General features: G+C 45.6%; 1 protein-coding gene across 1 annotated transcript in view; it reads left to right on the plus strand.

Moving 5' to 3' along the window:
• Nucleotides 1-1,052: 1,052 nt before the first annotated feature.
• ZCWPW1 (zinc finger CW-type and PWWP domain containing 1) overlaps nucleotides 1,053-22,046 on the plus strand; it is a 230,803-nt gene continuing 209,809 nt past the window's right edge. The window contains exons 1-3 of the mRNA XM_030188050.1: nucleotides 1,053-1,123; nucleotides 6,335-6,397; nucleotides 6,714-7,042. Coding sequence (XP_030043910.1) covers nucleotides 6,373-6,397; nucleotides 6,714-7,042 — 354 coding nt within the window. The 5' untranslated portion in view covers nucleotides 1,053-1,123; nucleotides 6,335-6,372. The remainder of the gene's footprint in view (nucleotides 1,124-6,334; nucleotides 6,398-6,713; nucleotides 7,043-22,046) is intronic.

Here is a 22,046-nt window from a genome sequence, read left to right on the forward strand (position 1 = left end):
TTCCAGTCTGCCCATCCATACCCATCTACTATCCCTTCCTTCTGTTTCTTGATTCTCGGTCCTTCTTTTCCTCTGTCTTGATCTTCTGGCTAACGTCTCCGAGACCCTTTCTCCATATTCCCATCCATATTCTCTCCCCTATGTCTATTTTCCTTCTCCTCCTCTTCCAGTACTGATCTTGAAACTCTTTCCTCTCCCAAAAGAAAGATAACAACTATCAGAAAATGACTATATTTCAAGCAAATGCTACTAGCTAATATGCACATATATGGAAGGGTATCACGCTATTACTACAGAATTTTCTAATTCTTGCTGTAAACCTGCCCTTTTAGCTTCCCATTGTCTCCTTCCAATGTTTCTATGTTGATGTCCCATTGTTATATTCCTAATGATATTCGAATGTCTCGCACAACTCTGTACAATGTAATCCATAACCAATTTGTAACAAATGTATTTCTATTATTCATATCTTATTGTAAGCCACACTGAGCCCGCAAAAAGGTGGGAAAATGTGGGATACAAATGCAATACATAAATAAATAAACCCACCCTTGAACTGCTGCAAGAAAGGGGGGAAGCTGGGCTTTCAGAATATCAGGGTAACGAGAAGGAAGAAGTTCCAGCGTTAACTTGAATATATAAAGGAGGGCGGAACGTACTACAAGTCCCAGCATGCACATGTATATAAGGCTGTGCAGAGATCCACTGTAAAGGAGGATTCATGCCACAAATCCCAGTATACGTGAGTGCTTCGAGCTTCAGTCAGCTATGCGTTCCTGTCCGCATCAACCACCTCACCTCTGCGATACTACTAAAGTACATCATCCGTAAATGCTCGAACGCCTCCGGGGTCAGCCCGCTTCCCGCCATCCTTTTGTAGTTTTTGTGGCGCTAAGCCTAAGTTCCTGTATTTTTTATGCAACACCCACAGCTCCGCCCCTCCCGGCTACAACCAATAAGGTTTGACGGTTAATCTAACCCCCTTGTCTTGACTACAATTACCGGGAGCACTTGCAGCAGCTCTTTCACTTTCCTTCGAGGGGAAGGGAAGGCTTAGTGGTTAGCCAGCTCAGCTGCCAGGAAACTGAAACTTTCTGACTACTCAGACTGGACTTGAATTTATGTTTGTATTGTTAGCTCGCAAATCAATATTCAGATTAGGCTAGAAACATGAGGGTACGGATAACTATTTTTTTAGGAACAGCAAAACAGGAAGAACCTCTATGTCAAACCATCCAATCAAGCAAGATTAGAGGCTGACCACAGGACGAGTCCAAGTTGGAGGCAGTGTTTATAAGCTGCTTTAAGGATCCGACATGGTCCGTGTTTCGGCGTCACAAAACGCCTGCTTCAGGGGTCAGGTTAGTTTTAAAAGTAATATAGTGAGCAAACAAAGCTGCCCAAAGGCACCCGCTTGTGTGAAAATACTGGACAAACCTGGAATGCTGGTTTGTCCAGTATTTTCACTCAAGCGGATGCCTTTGGGGCATGGGCTGCTTTGTTAGTCCAAGCAACTAATAAGCATTGCCTCATCCTTTGGTCAGTCTCTACTCTTAAGTCATTTTTAAGCATAATGTAGGGCGCCCCTTATAATAACCGACTGCTAGCAAGCCCACAAATAGTTCCATGCCAAAAGGGAAAAGCATCTCGGTTTAATCCCACTGCATGTAGAGATGAAATTCTGATTTTCTTAACAAAAGCAGAATTATGTTTGCCTGTTTGAAAAAGGTGCTACAGACCCAGCTGAGGCTTATTGCCCTATAGATAACAATGAAGGCAGGACAGGGAGAATGCTTGTAAAGAAAATGCATGAAACCTAATTTCCACATAAGGGGAAAGGCAATCCTATAAATCTTGAAGGTACAGTGATGTGAAAAAGTCCCCCCTCCCTAAGGTGCTCATTTCAAAGCACATAGACTTACAAAGTAACATGCAACTTAAGTCTATGTGCTTTGAAAATGAGCCTCCACATGAAATATCGGACAAATGGAACCTGAGTAAACACAACACAGTTTTTAAATTACTTCATTTATTTAACGAACAAAGTTATCAATCCAACATCCATATCACCCCTGTGATAAAGTAACTGCTCCCTAAACTTAATACTTAGTTGTATTATCTTTAGCAACAATAATTGCAACCAAATGCTTCCTATAATTTGACAAGTCTTTCACATGTTGAGGAATCTTAGCCCACTCTTTTTTGCAGAACTGCTTTAATTATAGTTATAGGCTTTTGTGCATAAATTGCTTGTTTTAGGTCTGTGTAGGGTCAGAATTATTCATGCATTTGATGGGTTAAGACTGTATGTCGTTTTGGAAGACTGTTGAAGAACAAAGGTTTTTGGACTTCTTAACCTTTATTCCCAACTGATTTCCTGGAACATGACTTCCACTCTTTTGTCCCCTCACTGAACATTGTAGGAGTTTGTTGTTCCTCTTGTTTTAGGTCCTGCCAACAGCATTTCTATTGGGTTGCCTTTTGACTAGGCCAATCCAAGACATATTTTGTTTCTCCTCAGTTATTCAGATGTAGACTTGTGTTTGCAATTTGGATCGTTGTCATGCTGCATAACCCAGTTATGCTTCAGCATCAGCTCATGGACAGATGACCAGACATTCTCCTTAGGAATATTTTGTGAAGGGAACAGGAAACAGTATCCGAATTCAAGAGACCTTGGGAAAGTACATATGATCTCTAAGGAAGTGATGGGGAGAGTAGATGGCACAGATGGGCCATATGATCTTTATCTGCCTATATTTTTCTGTTTCTGTGTTCACTTTAGTATGTAGCCCATCTTTCTGAACACATTCAGGGGAGGTTACAGAAAAACATAAAACTATAAAAAATGATGGCACATAACTTATTCAGAGGTGATTTTCTTGCTGCTTTTATCTTGCTGCACCATATGGTTTTTCAGAAGATGTCTATTCCATTACGAGATCAGTTACTTTGGGGGTGGTCCGTCCTGGATGCTAGATTTAATATGCAGGCAAAAACTGATAAAGTGATTCGGTCTACCTTTTATACCTCTTATTATTCTGCTATACTTAACTTATTTTTCCCTATCAATACTATGTAATCCCAATTACTATGTAAGCCGCATTGAACCTGCTTTAAGTGGGAAAGCGCGGGGTACAAATGTAATAATAAATAAATATGCCTGGAATAGACTTCCTGAGCCGGTACGTCAAGCTTCATCTCTTGCATCAAATCTAAAAGCCCACCTTTTTGATGCTGCTTTTAACTCCTAACCCTTATTCACTTGTTCAGAACCCTTATTTTATCATCCTCACCTTAATATTCCCTTATCTCTTGTTTGTCTGTCCTAATTAGATTGTAAGCTCTGTCGAGCAGGGACTGTCTCCTCATGTTCAAGTGTACAGCGCTGCGTACGTCTTATAGCGCTATAGAAATAGGTAGTAGTAGTAGTAAAAAACAAACTCTCTAGCTGAAATAGGGAAACAGTAGCAAGTTCAAAGCAATTCTGGGTCCGTTAACAAGTTTTAGCTTAGATATCTGACAGAAAATCACTATTACACCTATTCATCTTGTAATATGTTTATTTAATTTATAGCCCACCTTTATCCAAGGCAGGTAATAACATAACATACATAATTTCAAAGTCACAACAATACAAACTCAAAAACACAATGGCATCAGTTCCGCATAAACACTGCAGCGTCAATGCAAAAACAAAGGTCACTTATTCCATGCTTGAGGTCCGGCTACAGAAAGTGTACTAATTTGTAATCGCAAATGTCTCAAATCAGCTGTTGAAAGTAAACTAGCATGAGCAGAATGAGGTGCCCTATATGGCACATAGTGCTGTAAAGCAGTACGCAAATAGCAGGGAGAGTCATTATATAATCCTTATGAACAAATGACAGTAGTTTGAATTTAATCCATTGCATCACAGGTAGCCAGAGCAGTTGCCGATACAAAGGAGATACACGGTCAAATCGTGAAAGGCCAGTTACTAGTTGAGCAGCTGAGTTCTGGACCATTTGCAATTGTCCACAAGCCTTAGGCAGGCCCAAGTATATAATATTGCAATAGTCCAGAACACTGATGATCATAACCTGCAGAACTTTTCGAAAATCAGTCCTAGGTAGTAAAGGTTGCTCAATAAATGTAATAGGAAATATGATTTGTTAACCACTGCTTGAATGTAGGCTCTTAATAGCCACAAAAAACACCCAAGATTCTCACTGAATCAGATATTTAGAAGCAAATGATTAACAGTAATCCACTGCAAGATCCCTTCAAACACTTCCTGTGCCTGTAGTATTGCAGCTGCTACAGAAGGTCGTACCAGAACAAAAATCTAAATATCATCTGTATAGATTCTGTAGGACACACCATAATTTCTCAGTAGTAAACACAAAGGTCTTAAATACAAATTGAACAATACAGCGGAAAGTGCTGAGCCCTGGGGAACCCCAGTTCTCAGCATATAAATTTTTGACACTGCATCTCCAAAATGCACTTGATGCACTCTACTCGTCAAAAAAGCTTGAAACCTGCAGCACAGCTCCCACAAGGCCACATTCCCTTAATTGCAGCACCAAAACATGGTGGGCCAGAGTATCAAATGCTTCAAATATATCAAGGTAGATGACTAAATAATGCAAATGCTTGTCAAGATCACCACACAATTCATCCACAACAGATGCAATCAACAATTCCATGCTGTGGGACTTGTGGAAGACATATTGGTAATATGCACTTGTATTGGACACCCTTAACATGCAAAATATCCCATAGGTGTAAGTTGGACAAAAAGCTCCTTGTCAGGGCTGAGCTTGGTGGACTAAGCATTTGCCTAGGGTGGTAAACAGTGGGTGGGGTTGACAGACTAGAACCTGTAAAACAATGGCAAAAGCACCAAGCAGGGTGGCAGGCCATTGATCAAGTGCTCTGAAGACTCCTCTGACAGGAAGTTTGCCAAAGAGGGTTTAGGAGGCAGCATGTCAGGAGTGCACAAGGTACGAAATCCAGCCAGCTCTACTTTTTTGTTTTTATGTAGACTGTGGTTCTGGACTCCATAAGAGAGTGTGGAGGAAGGAAGATGGGGAGATGCTGGTTAGGCAAGAGGAGCTGCTGGACACCTGGCATTTGGGGGGGGGGGGGGGGGGAGGAAGGTTGGGAAAGGTAGATGCTGGACATCTGGGTAAAGGGTGAGAGAAGGGAAGGCCGCATGGCTGACGGTTTGCTTATAGCATCAGAAATCCTTGGGTCGGCTCTTGCTTAGGAGTTTCAGCTGGTTGGTTTCTTCGGGGGAAAAAAATGCAAGACAAAGTGTTTTAGTATTTGCGAATTGCCCTTTTCTATTGAGATAGAAGCTTGGAACGCATATCATTTGCCGCTCCATTCTACTACTACAACTTCTTATTTCTATAGCGCCACTAGATGTACGCAGCGTTGTACACTTGAACATGAAGCGACAGTCCCTGCTCGACAGAGCTTATCCCCTCTATCACGCGTTCTTGAAATCTCTAACGCGGCACGAAACGGACATCTCCCCAGCTGTCAACTGCAATGCCTGCCGTTATGCATGCGCACTTTGCGCAGGCGCATAGGGTGCACAGCGGCGCGCGAAGAAGCACGAGGCGAGAGGGGAGGGGAGGGAGAGAGAGGGTCTCGGTCGGAAGGCGGGAAAAGCGGCGGTGTTCGTGTTTAGTCAGTTGACGTCGACGACATTAATCAATATAGAAACAACAAAAAAAAACTTTTTAAAAGCATCCTTTTTAAAAAGGACGGCAAGAAAAAGTGCGAGGGTGAGGTAAATGTAGTAATGAATAATTACTCTAAGGTTTCAAAAAAGATAAGAATAGAAGCCAGGCCTTTCCAGACTTGTACATAAACATAGAAATGTTTTATAAAACGTCATTACCACGAATTTGTCAAGTGTAGTGTCAGCAAGCTATTTGCCACTTTCAACAATTTAAATATCTATCTATCTATCTATCTATCTATCTATCTATAGCAGCATAACACTGGCAGAACCAACAAAACAATGGCAAAGCAGTAGTAAGCCAGGTGGCAGGCCACAGAGCATGTTGTGCTCAAAGTCAAAGCCCACTCCTGCCCCAATGGGAATTTTGCCACAGACTCCGGTTTGCAGTGCACATGGAGGTCTACAACCTGTGAGATGGGGGAATGGGGTGGCAAGGACAGAAGTTGGTTTGTTTGGCATTCCCAGGTGAAAAAGACATTCCATTACCTCATTAGTTTTGGTTAGCAAGCTTGTGCAAAAAAAAAAAAAAGTACAGAGAAGGGCAATTTCTCTTTAACTTTATTTTAAATGTGATTTTTTTTTTTTTGTGTGTAGGTAAAGGGCAAAGAACGCTTTTCCAACAGAACTGGAACATGGCAACTCTTAAAAATAAGGAAGGTCAGTATAAAAAAAAATTGAGACTGTCCCCATGGGGGTAGGAAACTTCTCTGCTGAACCAAATGATCCCCATGGTAAAAGATCTCATCTCAGATTGGTTTAATTCTGCAGAGAGCAGAATGGGAGAGGAAAAAGAAACACAGTTCTACAACCAGAAAGAGAATATTAAAGACAAAAATGGGATCTAAACTTGAAACTAATTGAGTAAAAGCGATACTGACATCCAAATCTGTTTATTTTTTCCAAAGAACCTAACTATGCTTGTCCATGGATTCTGCCTTATTCTTCTTTATGTATTATATTTTTCTCTTTTCAGAATGTAGGAAAGCAACAAAGAAAAAATTCACATCACCCGGGAGCAAACCTTTGACCACTACTCTGTCCAGTGAAAGCCTTGCTAGCTCTGGAAGAAAATGGGGAACCACTTGGCCTCTAGCAGCGAAAGGTGGCCTCATGGCATCACGGAAAGCTGAAGAAGAGGAGTCAAGTGCAAAGGTGGAGGAGGAAGAAAAGATGATAGATGGGGAAAAGAAATGGAAGGGGACAGAGAAACCTGAGGGCATAATGCAGGACACAGATGACAAAGAGAACGTAGAGAATGACGAGATGGGCAGAAAAAAAAAGGAGTCAAAGAAGACTGAAAAGGTTTGTCCTGCCTTTGTGAGTAAATCAAATGTGAATAAGATACTTTTTGTTTATTTTGCAAAGGCAAACCAATTCACTCTATATCCCAATTATACCAGGACCAAAAAAATACAACAAAAAAATTAAAACCAATATGTATGCCCTGTAATCAAACACTTACTGAACTTACAAAAGTTATTGTGCAAGACTATCACAAACATCCTCTAAGCTAGCAAATGTTTATAATCATAGGTACTGTACAAAAGGTGCTTAATGCTCAAATAATAGCAATAGCAATAACACACATATACTGATAAATCCCCTCAAAATTAGTCCAATGTGGTGTACAAAAACAAACTGAAGTAAAATACAGCAAATTACTACTACTACTACTATTTAGCATTTCTATAGCGCTACAAGGCGTACGCAGCGCTGCACAAACATAGAAGAAAGACAGTCCCTGCTCAAAGAGATTATAATCTAGTAGACAAAAAATCAAGTAATCAAATCAATTAATGTGTACAGGAAGGAGAAGAGGAGGGTAGGTGGAGGCGAGTGGTTACAAGTGGTTACGAGTCAAAAGCAATGAAAAAGAGGTGTGCTTTCAGTCTAGATTTAAAGGTGGCCAAGGATGGGGCAAGACGTAGGGGCTCAGGAAGTTTATTCCAGGCTTAAGGTGCAGCGGGACAGAAGGCGCGAAGTCTGGAGTTGGCAGTAGTGGAGAAGGGAACAGATAAGAAGGATTTATCCATGGAGCGGAGTGCACAGGAAGGGGTGTAGGGAAGGACGAGTGTGGAGAGATACTGGGGAGCAGCAGAGTGAGTACATTTATAGGTTAGTAGAAGAAGTTTGAACAGGATGCGAAAACGGATAGGGAGCCAGTGAAGCGACTTGAGGAGAGGGGTAGTATGAGTAAAGCGCCCTGGCGGAAGACGAGACGGGCAGCAGAGTTTTGAACCGATTGGAGAGGGGAGAGGTGACTAAGTGGGAGGCCAGCAAGAAGCAGATTGCAGTAGTCTAAACGAGAGGTGACAAGCGTGTGGACGAGGGTTTTGGTAGAGTGCTCGGAAAGAAGGCGGATTTTACGGATGTTGTAAAGAAAGAAACGACAGGTCTTGGCGATCTGCTGGACGTGAGCAGAGAAGGAGAGAGAAGAGTCAAAGATGACCCCAAGGTTTCGAGCTGAGGAGACAGGGAGAATGAGAGAGCCATCAACAGAAATAGAAAACGGGGGGAGTGGGGAGGTGGGTTTTGGGGGAAAAATGAGAAGCTCGGTTTTGGTCATGTTTAATTTCAGGTGGCGTTGAGACATCCAGACAGCAATGTCAGACAAGCAAGCTGAAACTTTGGTTTGGATGCTAGCTACAAATTAACTAAAAATAAAAAAAAAAGTCTTAAGCTTTAAAAAAACAAGATAAATAATTATACTCCTATTGAATCAAAGTAGGCAGAGAATTCCAAACAGAAATTGCACAAATAGCAAATGCGATATTAAAGATTTCCCTAAAATTAGGAGAAGGAATTTTCAGTATTATTGATAACTGAGAGGAATGTTTTAAAGAGGGAATCCTTATTAAATAATATTTCTAAATCTCTTACTTCCTTGTCAGCCCTCTAGACTGGTCCAGATGCTGACACTTGGGTTATGCTTGCTGTTCTGTTCTTACAAAATATTACTAATACTAGGCGTATTCAGTTTGAGCCAGAGTATAGAAGATTCAGAACTCCTGAACCAAAATCTTTTTTAATTAAAGAAGGAAAAATAACTTTTAAGATGTGTTGGACAAGAGTTTTTGCCTTGCAAACTAGGAGTCTTTCTCAACCTGCTCTCTCTCTCTCTCTCTCTCTCTCTCTGCAAAAGAGGCTGGGAGATTATCAGCAAAATGTTGAGTGGTAATGCTGTTTATAATTTTCACACAGGTGAAATTTTGAGAGAGTCACAGTAGTTTGAAGGGATCATACAGCAAAATACAGCTTAACCATTTTCAGTTTATAGAAGAAACATGCTGCAGAGTAACTCTTACAGACCCGATAGAGAAAAAAGGGGGGGGGGGGGGGGGGGGCAACTTGCCCAGAGAACAAGGCAAGCCAATAGAAAGAGTCTCATAAGACACAGGGAAATGGACATGTGCTCTGAAAGAGCCTATTACAGGGAACTATAGAATCACAGAGATTTGTAGTCTATTTTATAATCCTGTTATCTGCCTCCATGCAAATGGGGGCAGAACACTCACCAACTGATGGAGACTACGAACATTTAACTGTGAGAATTGTATAATAGCACTGTGCATTCTGTGGCCAACCAGTATGTTCTCAGTCACCAGCAGATGGTGGATGAGTAGCCTGTGTAGTCTGGGAGGGGGGGGGGGGGTGGGGGGGGGGGGAATGCCCCTGGGGGTTCCTAGGTCTCTTTTCTGGTCAGCTATTCTGTTAAAAAAGCAAACCGCTCTAATCTCTGTCTTTGGGAGGCTTGCTTGCTCCAGCAGTGTATGGTGGTCCTCCATTTTCTCCTTCGACTTAGGCAAGTGCTTGGAAGAGTGCTAGTGATGCTTGGGACCCTGTGAGGGGGGTGGGGTGGAAGCAGCATCCGCATTATGAGTTCACAGCACCTACAACGGTGTTAGGCTTGTAGATGCCGAGGGTCAGAGGTCGCCAAAGACTTTCCCATGAACCAGGATCTCCAGAATGGGATTCCCCGGACACCCCATGTAATGTGGCCCATGCGATGACCAAGCTTTATCCCATTCATCCAGAGGACAAAGATTCCTTGAAGCCTCCTACTGTGGATGCTTTGGTCACAGTGGTCACCAAAAAGACTACTATTCTGGTCCCCTAGGATTGTAAGGTGGAGACTGTTGAAATGCAGTTTTGATCTTTCAGCACTGGCTATGTTGGTGGCTATATGTGGGGGTTTGGTGGTGCAAGGGTGTTTCTGATGGTCAGAGAAGGTGTTAGATGAGCCTTCTGTGGATTAAGGCTTGGTGGACCAGGAGATGGCGAAGATAAAAGATGTATTTTTCGTTCTTGGCTGATGCTCTTTATGATTTGTTGAGTGTTTTGGTGAAGAATAGAGCCCTAATGATAGATGCTCGGAGGGCTTTCTGGCTTCAAGGATGGGTGGCAGATGTTCTGTTCCTTGCCTTTATGTGGATTCATACTTTTTTGAGGAAAAGCTGGAAAAATTGGTGAAAGGCTTAGGCAAAGCTAAGGTTCCAGTTAGAACAAAGGTGGATTCATAGGCTGCGAACCATCAGACCATGAAGTTTAAATACCATGTTTGAATGGCAGTTGTTTTTGCTATAATTTTACTTCTGGTTGAAAAGTTGGCGTCTAGTATGCTAGCAGGCGCCATTTATTTTAAATACTTTGGCGTGATAACTTCTTTCACTGTATTTTCAGGTAAAAACTCAGTAGATTTCCTGATGGTAGTGTTCTCTTTGGACTAGTTCAAATTTGAAAGATTAACTACGTTAAATTTCTTTTCAGTTTGGATCTGATTTAAAACGCTGAAAATGTGTGTATGTTAGCTCCTGTTTCTCAGCAGTAGATTGCTGCGATATAGGCTCCAGATGAAGCTACACTAGGCAAGATATAATCAGCCAGTGAAAGATAAGTTTTTGACTTATCTCTTTGAAATATTAAGAAGAGATTCTAATAAGTTCAAATGTAGTGAATAGATTTTAAATGTTATAACAGTTTGCAATAAAAGAAGTTAAAAATAAAAATAAGGTGAAGGTGATAAGAAATTTTGGAGGGTTTTTATGACCATTGATGGTGGTATGACTTTGAGGTTCTTCCATGCATTTCTATTGGAAGTATGAGAGCCACTGAGGTCTTTTCCCTCCATTGAACCATGCTTAAGAAAATTTTGTTATTTGGTTATCTTTTTCATAATTAGGGTTCTAATTAGGGATTTGCTGAAGGATAAGCCCAAAAAGTTGGGGCAAGGCTCGTTGGCTCTGACTAGGCTTTGAGATGCTCAGTGCTATCAGCTGGATAGGTCTAGCAGTAGTCAACACAGTCATTTATTTTAGAGGACGCAGTCCTTTTGGGGCGGCTGCCATGGGGATTTGACTCTACTTTCCTTAATCCTGGCCAGTCTTGTAATTCCTAATGAAGGTGTTGGGAGCCTTCCTCTAGTGCCTTGGGAGTGAGGTGGGCCCGGATCACCATGAACAGGTGGATTCTCAAAGTGATATGCCTGATCTGTTTTTGGAATTCCCTTGTCGATCCCATTGGAAGGTAAGGGCTATCAGAAACACATTGCAGAGGCTGCTGTCTCTGTAGGCTGTTGTTCCAGTGCCTTACCAGGAGTGCGGGGTTGTTGTTTATTTTATGGTGGCGAAGAAGGAAGGCTCTTTTTATCCTATTCTAGATCTAAGGTGAGCAGGTCTTTGAAGGTGCCTTGGTTTCACATGGAGACTCTATGGTCAGTCATAGTAGCAATTAAACGCAGGGAGTCTCTCGAAGGCATACCTGCATTCCATCAGCATTTTGCTATTTTAGGGCAGCACATTCAATTTTGCGCCCTTCCCTTCGGTTTGGCCATGACTCCTCACATCTTCTCCAAGGTAATGGTAGCAGTTGCAGCGATGCTGCGGACGGAAAGCATACTTGTTCATCCATGTCTCAGTGACTAGTTGATTCGAGCCTAGTCCTTCCAGGAGAACACTCAAGCCACAGCCTGAGTGGTGGAGTTGGAACTTTTGGGTTGATAGTCAACCTGGCCAGGAGTCACCTGGTTCTGATCCAAAGCCTTGAGTATGTAGAAGTCCATTGTATTGAAGATCCTGACGAGGGTGCTGCCTCTTTTATTAATCCTAGGATGGCTAGTACTAAGAAGCCTTCTCGGGCTTTCCCCGTGCATGCTTCCATCCAAGAGCTTATTTTAGATCAATAGGTCTGACCCTGATGGTCCCTTGAAGGTGGCCAGGGCTATGTGTCACCTTTACCCTCTGAGTGAAAGTCAGTTGGCCCTCTTTGGGATGCCTAAAGTGGATGCGTTAGTCATGGCTGTGACTAAAAAGACTACTCTCCCGGTGGAGGGAGGTTCGCTTTGAAAGATATGCAGGACCAGCGGCTGGAATCCGTGCTGAAGCGGTCCTTTGAAATCTCGGGCATTTCCTTACGGGCGGTTATTTGCAGTTCCTATGCAGCCCGGGCCTGCCTTTCCTGGTTGCAGCAGGCGGTTGAGCAGCCCGCCGATGGAGCGGGTTCCCTCGCTGAGGTCAGCCCGCGTATGGAGTTTGCCCTGTCTTTTTTGGCTGATGCCCTTTATGATCTGGTCAGAGCTTCGGCTAAGGAGATGTCGGTGGCGGTTGCTGCCCGCCGCCTTCTTTGGCTCCGGCATTGGGCGGCTGACATGGCCTCTAAACAAAGGCTGGTGAGGTTACCCTTTCGGGGCCTTCTTTTATTTGGGGAGGATTTGGAGAAGATTGTTAAGGACCTAGGGGACTCTCAGTCCCAACAGTTGCCTGAGGATAGGCCGAGGCCTTCTCCCAAAAGTCCTTCTTTTCCCTCCTCTTCCAGGCCACGTTTTCGCGAAGCTCGCAGGTATTGCCCAGGGCGCTCTGCGGGGTTTGGTCAACATACCCGTTTCCAGCAGAGGAACTCCTTTCCTTCAGACAAACGCTCTGCGGTGTCCGGGCAACGCCCAGGAGTTCAGGGGTGTCCTCCACAATGATGGGGCACCGGTCCACTTGTCGGTTCCCGCAGTAGGGGGTCGTCTCCCTCTTTCTCGAGGAGTGGACCAAGATTACTTTGGATCAGTGGGTCCTGGACCTCATCAGAGAAGTTTACCGACTAGAATTCGCTGCCCCGATGGGAGACGCGTTTTTGGAGTCCCGATGTGGCACTGCTGTCAAGCAGGTGGCGGTAAACGAGACCTTGCAGGTGTTGCTGAAGCTCGGAGCGGTGGTTCCGGTTCTTCCCGCAGAACGCGGCTGCGGTTACTACTCCATCTATTTTGTGGTGCCTCGACCTATCCTCGACTTGCGCAGAGTCAACGAGGCCTTAGGAGTGCGAAACTTCTGCATGGAAACCCTGCGCTCCGTCATTGCGGCGGTACAGCCAGGAGAGTTTCTCACATCTCTGGACCTCAAGGAGGCATATTTGCATATTCCCATCTGGCCGCCGCATCAGCGGTTTCTCTGGTTTGCGGTATTGAGCCAACATTTCCAGTTTCGCACCTTGCCTTTCGGCCTGGCGACAGCCCCTCGGACTTTTTCCAAGGTGATGGTAGTGGTGGCTGCCTTTCTCAGGCGAGAGGGTATCAGAGTTCACCCTTATCTCGACAACTGGCTCATCAGAGCGGATTCGGCAGGCGAAAGCTGACTTGCCACAGCCAGGGTTGTTTCAGTTCTTCAGACTCTGGGCTGGGTAGTCAGTATGGCCAAAAGTCACCTGCTTTGCTCCGTGGATCTTGTCGGGTGATTGTGACCTGGATTGGCCACTGTTGGAGACAGGGTGCTGGGCTAGATGGACCTTTGGTCTGTCCCATTGTGGCGATGCTTATGTCTTATGTCTTCCTAATAATACCTAACTTCCTTAGCTTCAGCAGCAGATGAATCCAGGAACTGGTGGGTTGTATCCGTCTACCAGCAGGTGGAGATAGAGAACACTCAAAGAAGGCAGTGACCTAGAGATCCCAGGTCCTTCCCTCTTTAGTATATCTCTTTCTCCAGCAGGTGTTAGATGGATCTTACCAGCTCCTGGATTCTGTGGGGAAATTGTAGGCTCCTGGTCTGTCCAGTTGAGCTTGGGGTTGTGTGGCTTCAGGTGCACACTTTGAAGGCATACCTATTTGCAAGTCTCTGCCTTACCCAGAAATTCTATTTTTCTCTGCTTTCTTTCTGCCTTTCTGTGCTGTGCTTGCTGTTTGCCTGGACCTTCCTCACAGCAAAAACAAACAAAAAACAAAAAAATGACACCATTCTGGAAGTACTGATTCAGCCCGACCATGCTGTTCCTCCAGTGGAGCCTTTATGCAGTCTGCCGACCAGTGTCTCAGAAGGGGTTTTGTTGCCTAGAGAGCATCGAAGGGCTCCAACTGCCACTGTTGGGGAACAGGGGACTGTATTTTCCCCTGAATTTATTTTATTAATGCATCAAGCCTTTTTACTTAGGTAGGCCTCTCCAGGCAAAATTCCTCTACAGTCTGCAGTTACAGCTGCTCAGGATTTTTCGGTGCTTGATGAGGATGAAGGAGACATGTCTCCGCTTGAGGGGGACACCCCCCCATTGAAGCGTATGAGGGCCCACTCTATTTCGGCAACAGACTCGCTGAGAGCGTGTTCTGCGCGGTCCCTGGCAGGGGCGGCGGAAGGTTCCTCCAGACCTGGGGTGGAGGAACTAGAAGAGGGAGAGATTATGCTGGAGAAACAGGATGATCAATCCGCAGTCCGGATTTTTCATAGGGAAGAGCTTCCCTCTCTTATTTCTGATGCCTTGCAGGCTCTTAATATTGAAGACCCAGAGGCAGTAGCGGCCGCTTCTGTTAATGTTAAGATGGCCAGCACTAGAAAGCCCTCTCGGGCGTTCCCAGTGCATGAGGTTATTAATCTCATTACAGCTCAATGGACGGAGCCGGATGGGGCCCTGAAAGTTTCTCGCATTATGTCTCGTCTTTATCCTGTGGGAGAGCCTCATGTTTCGCTATTTGCCTTTCCTAAGGTAGATGCACTTGTGGCGGCGGTCACTAAAAAGACCACTCTTCCTGTGGAAGGAGGGGTGGCTGCTATTTGCAGTTCGTATGCGGCCAGAGCACAACTGGCCTGGCTTCAGCGGGCAGTCCAGTCCAGCTTGGAATCCGCGGACGCTCTGGCAGAGGTGGCGCCTTGCATGGAGTCAGGGCTGGCGTTTTTGGCCGATGTCCTGTATGATTTGGTGAGAGCCTCCGCGAAACAGATGTCGTTGACGGTGATGGCAAGACGTTTGTTGTGGCTTTGACATTGGACAGCTCATATGGCTTCTATCAGCGCCTTACCAAGTTACCCTTTCGGGGAAAGCTTTTATTTGGTGAAGATTTGGGGAAGATAGTGCAGGATTTGGGGGATTCCAAATCCCAGCGGCTGCCTGATGATTGGTCACGAGTGACTTTCAAGAGTTCGGCTTCGAAGCCTCGGTTTCGTGACACCCGGCGTTACCATCCTGGACGGTCTTCCGGCTCATTTCAGCGCTCCAAATTTCAACAGCGGTCTTCCTTTCGTTCAGACAAAAGATCCACATTGGCTGCCCAGAAGCAGGGAGGCCCTGGGCGGGCCACTCAATGATGGTGTACTGGTCCGCTCTTCAGTTCCAAGCATAGGGGGACGTTTGTCCCTCTTTTTCGAAGAGTGGGCCAAAATTACCATGGACCAATGGGTGCTCGACATGGTCAAAACAAGGTACAAGTTGGAGTTCTCCACTCTCATTGGGGACACCTTTTTGGAATCCCGTTGCGCCACATCCATCAAACGGAAGGCAGTGTGTGAAACTTTGACATCTTTGCTGCAATTGGGAGCGGTAGGGCCGGTGCCTCACAACGAACTCGGCACAGGCCGCTACTCCATTTATTTTGTGGTGCCTCGGAAAGGAGGCTCTTTCAGACCGGTTCTCGACTTGCGCAAAGGAAACGAATGCTTGAGAGTGAGGCATTTCCGCATGGAAACTCTGTGTTCGGTTATTGTGGCGGTTCACCCGGGGGAGTTCCTAACTTCTCTGGATCTCAAGGAGGCTTATTTGCATATTTCAATCTGGCCTCCTCTTCATCGCTTCCTACACTTCGCGATTTTGGGACAGCACTTTCCGTTTCAGGCTCTGCCGTTTGGTCTGGTCACCGCTCAGCGAACCTTTTCAAAGGTGATGGTAGTTGTGGTGGCGTTTCAGAGTGCATCCGTACTTGAACGATTGGCTGATCTGGGCAGATTCCGAGCTGGAGAGTCGGCTGGCTACAGCTCGAGTTATCGAGGTGCTGCAGGCCCTAGGTTGGATCGTTAATTTCTCCAAGTGTTGACTAATGCCCTCTCAGTCACTCGACTATTTGGGAGTTTCTTTCAACACAGCGCTAGGTTGCGTTTTTCTTCCCGACGACAGGCGGTGCAAGTTGCACTCTCTCATTCTGTGTTTGCTTGAGATTCTGTGTCCCCGTTCTTGGGATTATGTTCAGGTGCTTGGCTTGATGGCGGCAACTCTGGAAGTGGTTCCTTGGGCGAGATGTCACATGAGACCTCTGCAGCAGGCTCTGCTCAATTGGTGGTCTCTGATGTCTCAAGAATATCAGCGACGTCTTCCTTGGAGGCCACAGGCCAGGAGCAGTATGGAATGGTTGCTCTCCATAGCGAATCTACGGGGGGGGGATGCCGCCTGCCACGCTGCAATGGCTGCTGGTGACCATCGATGCCAGTCTTTCGGAATGGGGGGCTCACTGTCTACATCTCTATGCTCAGGGCTGGTGGTCACGGCTGGAGGCAGGCTGGCCATCAACCGTTTGGAGTTGAGAGCCATTCGACAGGCTTTTTTAGCCTTTCACGCAATTCTGGAAGGGTGTGCAGTGCGAGTGCTATCGGACAATACGACAGCGGTGGCTTATATCAACCGTTAAGGTGGTACTCAAAACTGACGGCCGCAGAGGCAGCAGCGATTCTGGCATGGGCGGAACGACATCTTCTGCTGTCGGCAGCGCACATTGTCGGGACCAGCAATGTACAGGCCGACTTTCTCAGTCAACACTGCCTCGACCCGGCAGAATGGGAACTAGTGAGGAGGTGTTTCAGCAGATTTGTCTCAAGTGGGGCACGCCTCAGATCGACCTCATGGCGTCCAGCAAGAATGCCAAGGTGGAGCGGTTCTTCAGCAGAAGGAGGGAGTCCGATGCTGCGGGGTTGGATGCTCTGGCGCAGCAGTGGCCGGTGTCCCTGCTTCTCTTTGTGTTTCCACCGTAGCCCTTGATAGGGCGGGTTCTTCATCGAATTCGACTCCACCCGGATCGGTTGATTTTGATCGCACCGGATTGGCCTCGCTGGCCGTGGTATGCAGATCTAATTCAGATGCTCATAGGACCTCCCTTCCATCTTCTGCGGCTCCCGAACCTTCTACATCTAGGACCGGTTCTTATGGAAGATCCCTGCCACTTTGGTCAAGGCCTGGCTCTTGAAAGGGCAAAATTGAGGAGGAAAGGATATTTAGACGAAGTCATTGCTACTTTGCTGCGCGCTCGTAAACAATCTACGACTATGGCCTATACCCGGGTGTGGCGGACTTTTGAAGCGTGGTGTGAGGCTCATGCTTGGTCGGCTTTTCGGGCGTCCGTGTCCCAAATACTAGCCTTTTTGCAGAAATGGTCTTGCTTATAATTCCTTCAGGTGCAAGTGGCAGCGCTAGCATGTTTTCAGGGCCGGGTGGCTGGTTCTTCGCTGGCAGCTCATCTGGATGTAGGACGTTTTTTGCGGGGAGCTTTGCACCTTTGTCCTCCGTTGCGTGCTCAGTGTCCTTCCTGGAATTTGGGACTTGTGTTGCGGGCTTTGCAGAAGGCGCCGTTTGAGCCCCTTAGGCACGCCTCTCAAAAGGATCTTACGTTGAAGACGGTGTTTTTGGTAGCCATGATGGCGCGTAGAGTGTCTGAGTTGCAAGCTCTCTCATGTCGGGATCTTTTTTTGCAGTTCTTTGAGTCTGAGGTTACCCTCCGAAGGTTCCCTTCTTTTCTGCCTAAGGTGGTTTCTGCGTTTCACCTCAACCAGCCTTTATTTCTTCTGTGCTTTCGGAGGGAAGATTGTCCGGAATCCTTCCGGCAACTGCGTTATTTAGATGTGAAGGGGCATTGTTGCAGTACTTGCAGATGTCGAACGAATTTCGCTGTTTAGATTACCTTTTTTTTCTTTTGGCGGGTCCGCGGAGAGGTTTTCCGGCGTCCAAGGCCACCATTGCTCATTGGCTTAAGGAAGCTATTATATCTGCTTATATTCTGGCTGGGAAGTCTCCTCCGGAGGTCTTGAAGGTGCATTCTACGCGGGCGCAGGCCTCTTTTTGGGCAGAAACTTCCATGTTTTCTGTGCTAGAAATCTGCCGGGCCGCTACTTGGGCTTCTCACCTCTCGTTTTTGAAACATTATAGGATTGATGTGGCAGCCTGTAGCGATGCTAGTTCTGAAGCGGTGGTCCTCTCTCGAGGAGCTGCGGCTACCCACCCAGTTTAGTGAGGGCTTGGGTACATCCCACCAGTTCCTGGATTCATCTGCTGCTGAAGCTAAGGAAGGAAAAATTAGGGCTTACCTGATAATTTTCTTTCCTTTAGTCGCAGCAGATGGATCCTGGGTCCCTCCCTGGTTTCTTGCTGTATATATATAGTTCTAGAGTTCTAAGAGAAGAGTTTCTTGTTTCTTGGGTTGGTGAATGTTTTTTGTTGTGAGTAATGTTTGGTTGCTCTAAGCTTTTCTCTGCTTTGGAATGTGTGATATACTAAAGAGGGAAGGACCTGGGATCTGTAGGTCACTGCCTTCTTTGAGTGTTCTCTATCTCCACCTGCTGGTAGATGGATACAACCCACCAGTTCCTGGATTCATCTGCTGCGACTAAAGGAAAGAAAATTATCAGGTAAGCCCTAATTTTTCCATTCTATTTGCTTTTTTAGCTGCTGCCGCTGCGCACTGAGCAGAGGGTTTCAATGTATCATCAACGACGATGCCTAGATCCCTTTCCTTGTCGGTGACTCCTAATGTGGAACCTTGCATTGCATAGCTATAATTTGGGTTCCTCTTTCCCACATGCATCACCTTGCACTTGCTCACATTAAACGTCATCTGCCATTTAGATGCCCAGTCTCGCAAGGTCCTCTTGTAATTTTTCACAATCCTCTTTTGATTTGATAACTGAATAACTTTGTTTTGTCAGCAAATTTAATTTCCCCACTAGTTACTCCCATCGCTAGATCATTTATAAAGGGTTTGAAGCATCACTGCTTCAAACCATCTCTTTGATGAGCAGTGGGCAAGACAATAGGTTTAAAGACTATAGACATCTTTGAAGAGGAAAATCGTTAAATCTGTTTTAAACAAGCCGTTGAGCCCAAGAAAGCGGTCGGAGCCCCGCCGGGTCCAGCCAAGCCCCCGCCCAGGAAAGCTGCCCTGGGGGATGGTGGCAGAGGAAAGCGCCCAGGTCACAGCAGCAGCAGCGGCGGCGGCAGCTGCTCATCGGACCTGTCGGAGTGTGCCTCGGAGCTGCTGTTGGACGATCCCCGCCCGGTGCTCACCGGTCACCCCTAGCTCTGTTCCTGCCTCCTCTATCAATGTCGGAAGAGATTTGTGACGTGCGTGGCACGTCGGTCACTCTTCATTTATGTAGTAGGATCTTACAAAAAAGCGTTCTAGGTGAAGGGTAGCCAAAACGCCATTTCAGAGGGCGGTACCACATACTCTAAAAATTTTAGTACAGGAAGTTGTAACAGACCTTGTGGAAGGAAGGCACAATGAGGCAATTATTTTGTGAGGATCTTAGTGGTCTAACTGGTGAGTATGGTATTAGTAACTGTGAGAGATATAAGGGGATACCAGGATAGTGCATTTTATGTACTAGGGACAAAATCTTGAACAAAATCCTACAAGAGACAGGTAACCAGTGTTTGGTGCAAAGAATGGGACTGACATGATCAAATTTCCTTGAGCCCATGATTAGTTTAACAGCCATATTTTGAACTGACTGGAGGTGTCAGATATTCTGAACTCTGGCACCTTGAAGTGAAGAATTGCGTTAGTCCAGGTGGACTATGATAAATGAGTTAGAATTCGGATATCGAATGTGTTTGAGTTTGAAAAACAGGTTTTTATAGTATTAGTAATATGGGGCTGGAGGCTCATGGTTTCATCAAGAATTTTAACTGAAGAGGAGAAGGTGATAGGTGTTCCTGTCAATGTGACAGGGAAGGTGAGGGAGAGAGGGGCCTTATGTCCAATAATAAAACCCCATGACTTAAAAAATGTTCCAGGGGTGATCCGGGAAATTATAGACCGGTGAGTTTGACGTCGGTGCCAGGGAAAATGGTAGAGGCTAGTATCAAAAACAAAATTACAGAGCACATCCGAGGACATGGATTACTGAGACCAAGTCAGCACGGCTTTTGTGTGGGGAAATCTTGCCTGACCAATTTACTTCAATTCTTTGAAGGAGTAAACAAACGTGGACAAAGGGGAGCCGGTTGATATCGTGTATCTGGATTTTCAAAAGGCGTTTGACAAGGTACCTCATGAAAGGCTACAGAGGAAATTGGAGGGTCATGGGATAGGAAGAAATGTCCATTGTGGATTAAAAACTGGTTGAAGGATAGGAAACAGAGAGTGGGGTTAAATGGGACGACTTTCCTATGAAGAGAGGCTGAGAAGGCTAGGGCTTTTCAGCTTGGAGAAGAGACGGCTGAGGGGAGATATGATAGAAGTGTATAAATAATGAGTGGAATGGATCGGGTGGATGTGAAGCGACTGTTCACGCTATCCAAAAATACTAGGACTAGAGGGCATGAGTTGAAGCTACAGTGTGGTAAATTTAAAACGAATCGGAGAAAATTTTTCTTCACCCAACGTGTAATTAGACTCTGGAATTCATTGCCGGAGAACGTGGTACGGGCGGTTAGCTTGACGGAGTTTAAAAAGGGGTTAGATAGATTCCTAAAGGACAAGTCCATAGACCGCTATTAAATGGACTTGGAAAAATTCCGCATTTTTAGGTATAACTTGTCTGGAATGTTTTTACGTTTGGGGAGCGTGCCAGGTGCCCTTGACCTGGATTGGCCACTGTCGGTGACAGGATGCTGGGCTAGATGGACCTTTGGTCTTTCCCAGTATGGCACTACTTATGTACTTATGGGCAGTATTCACAATGGAGAAGGGTAGTTAGTGGGGTTCCTCAGGGGTCTGTGCTAGGACCGCTGCTTTTTAATATATTTATAAATGATTTAGAGATGGGAGTAACTAGCGAGGTAATAAAATTTGCTGATGACACAAAGTTATTCAAAGTCGTTAACTCGTGACAGGATTGTGAAAAATTACAGAAGGACCTTACGAGACTGGGAGACTGGGCGGCTAAATGGCAGATGACGTTTAATGTGAGCAAGTGCAAGGTGATGCATGTGGGAAAAAAGAACCCGAATTATAGCTACGTCATGCAAGGTTCCACGTTAGGAGTTACGGACCAAGAAAGGGATCTGGGTGTCGTCGATAATACACAGAAGCCTTCTGCTCAGTGTGCTGCTGCGGCTAGGAAAGCGAATAGAATGTTGGGTATTATTAGGAAAGGTATGGAAAACAGGTGTGAGGATGTTATAATGCCGTATCGCTCCATGGTGCGACCGCACCTTGAGTATTATGTTCAATTCTGGTCGCCGCATCTCAAGAAAGATATAGTGGAATTGGAAAAGGTGCCGCGAAGGGCGACTAAAATGATAGCGGGGATGGGACGACTTCCCTATGAAGAAAGACTAAGGAGGCTAGGGCTTTTCGGCTTGGAGAAGAGACGGCTGAGGGGAGACATGATAGAGGTATATAAAATAATGAGTGGAGTGGAACAGGTGGATGTGAAGCGTCTGTTCATGCTTTCCAAAAATACTAGGACTAGGGGGCATGCGATGAAACTACAGTGTAGTAAATTTAAAACAAATCAGAGAAAATTTTTCTTCACCCAACGCATAATTAAACTCTGGAATTCGTTGCCAGTGAATGTGGTGAAGGCGGTTAGATTGGCAGAGTTTAAAAAGGGGTTAGACTGTTTCTTAAAGGACAAGTCCATAAACTGCTACTAAATGGACTTGGGAAAAATCCACAATTCCAGGAATAACATGTATAGAATGTTTGTATGTTTGGGAAGCTCGCCAGGTGCCCTTGGCCTGGATTGGCCGCTGTCATGGACAGGATGCTGGGCTCGATGGACCCTTGGTCTTTTCCCAGTGTGGCATTACTTATGTACTTAACCAGGTTCAGTCTGAACTTGTGTTAGAAGCCAAGGTGGTGACTGTAGATGGGAACCTAGTGGGTAATCAGGACCCTCTAAGGTAGCTCCCCCATGTT

This window comes from Microcaecilia unicolor, chromosome 14 (assembly GCF_901765095.1).
Source record: "Microcaecilia unicolor chromosome 14, aMicUni1.1, whole genome shotgun sequence".
Classification (NCBI taxonomy): Eukaryota; Metazoa; Chordata; class Amphibia; order Gymnophiona; family Siphonopidae; genus Microcaecilia; species Microcaecilia unicolor.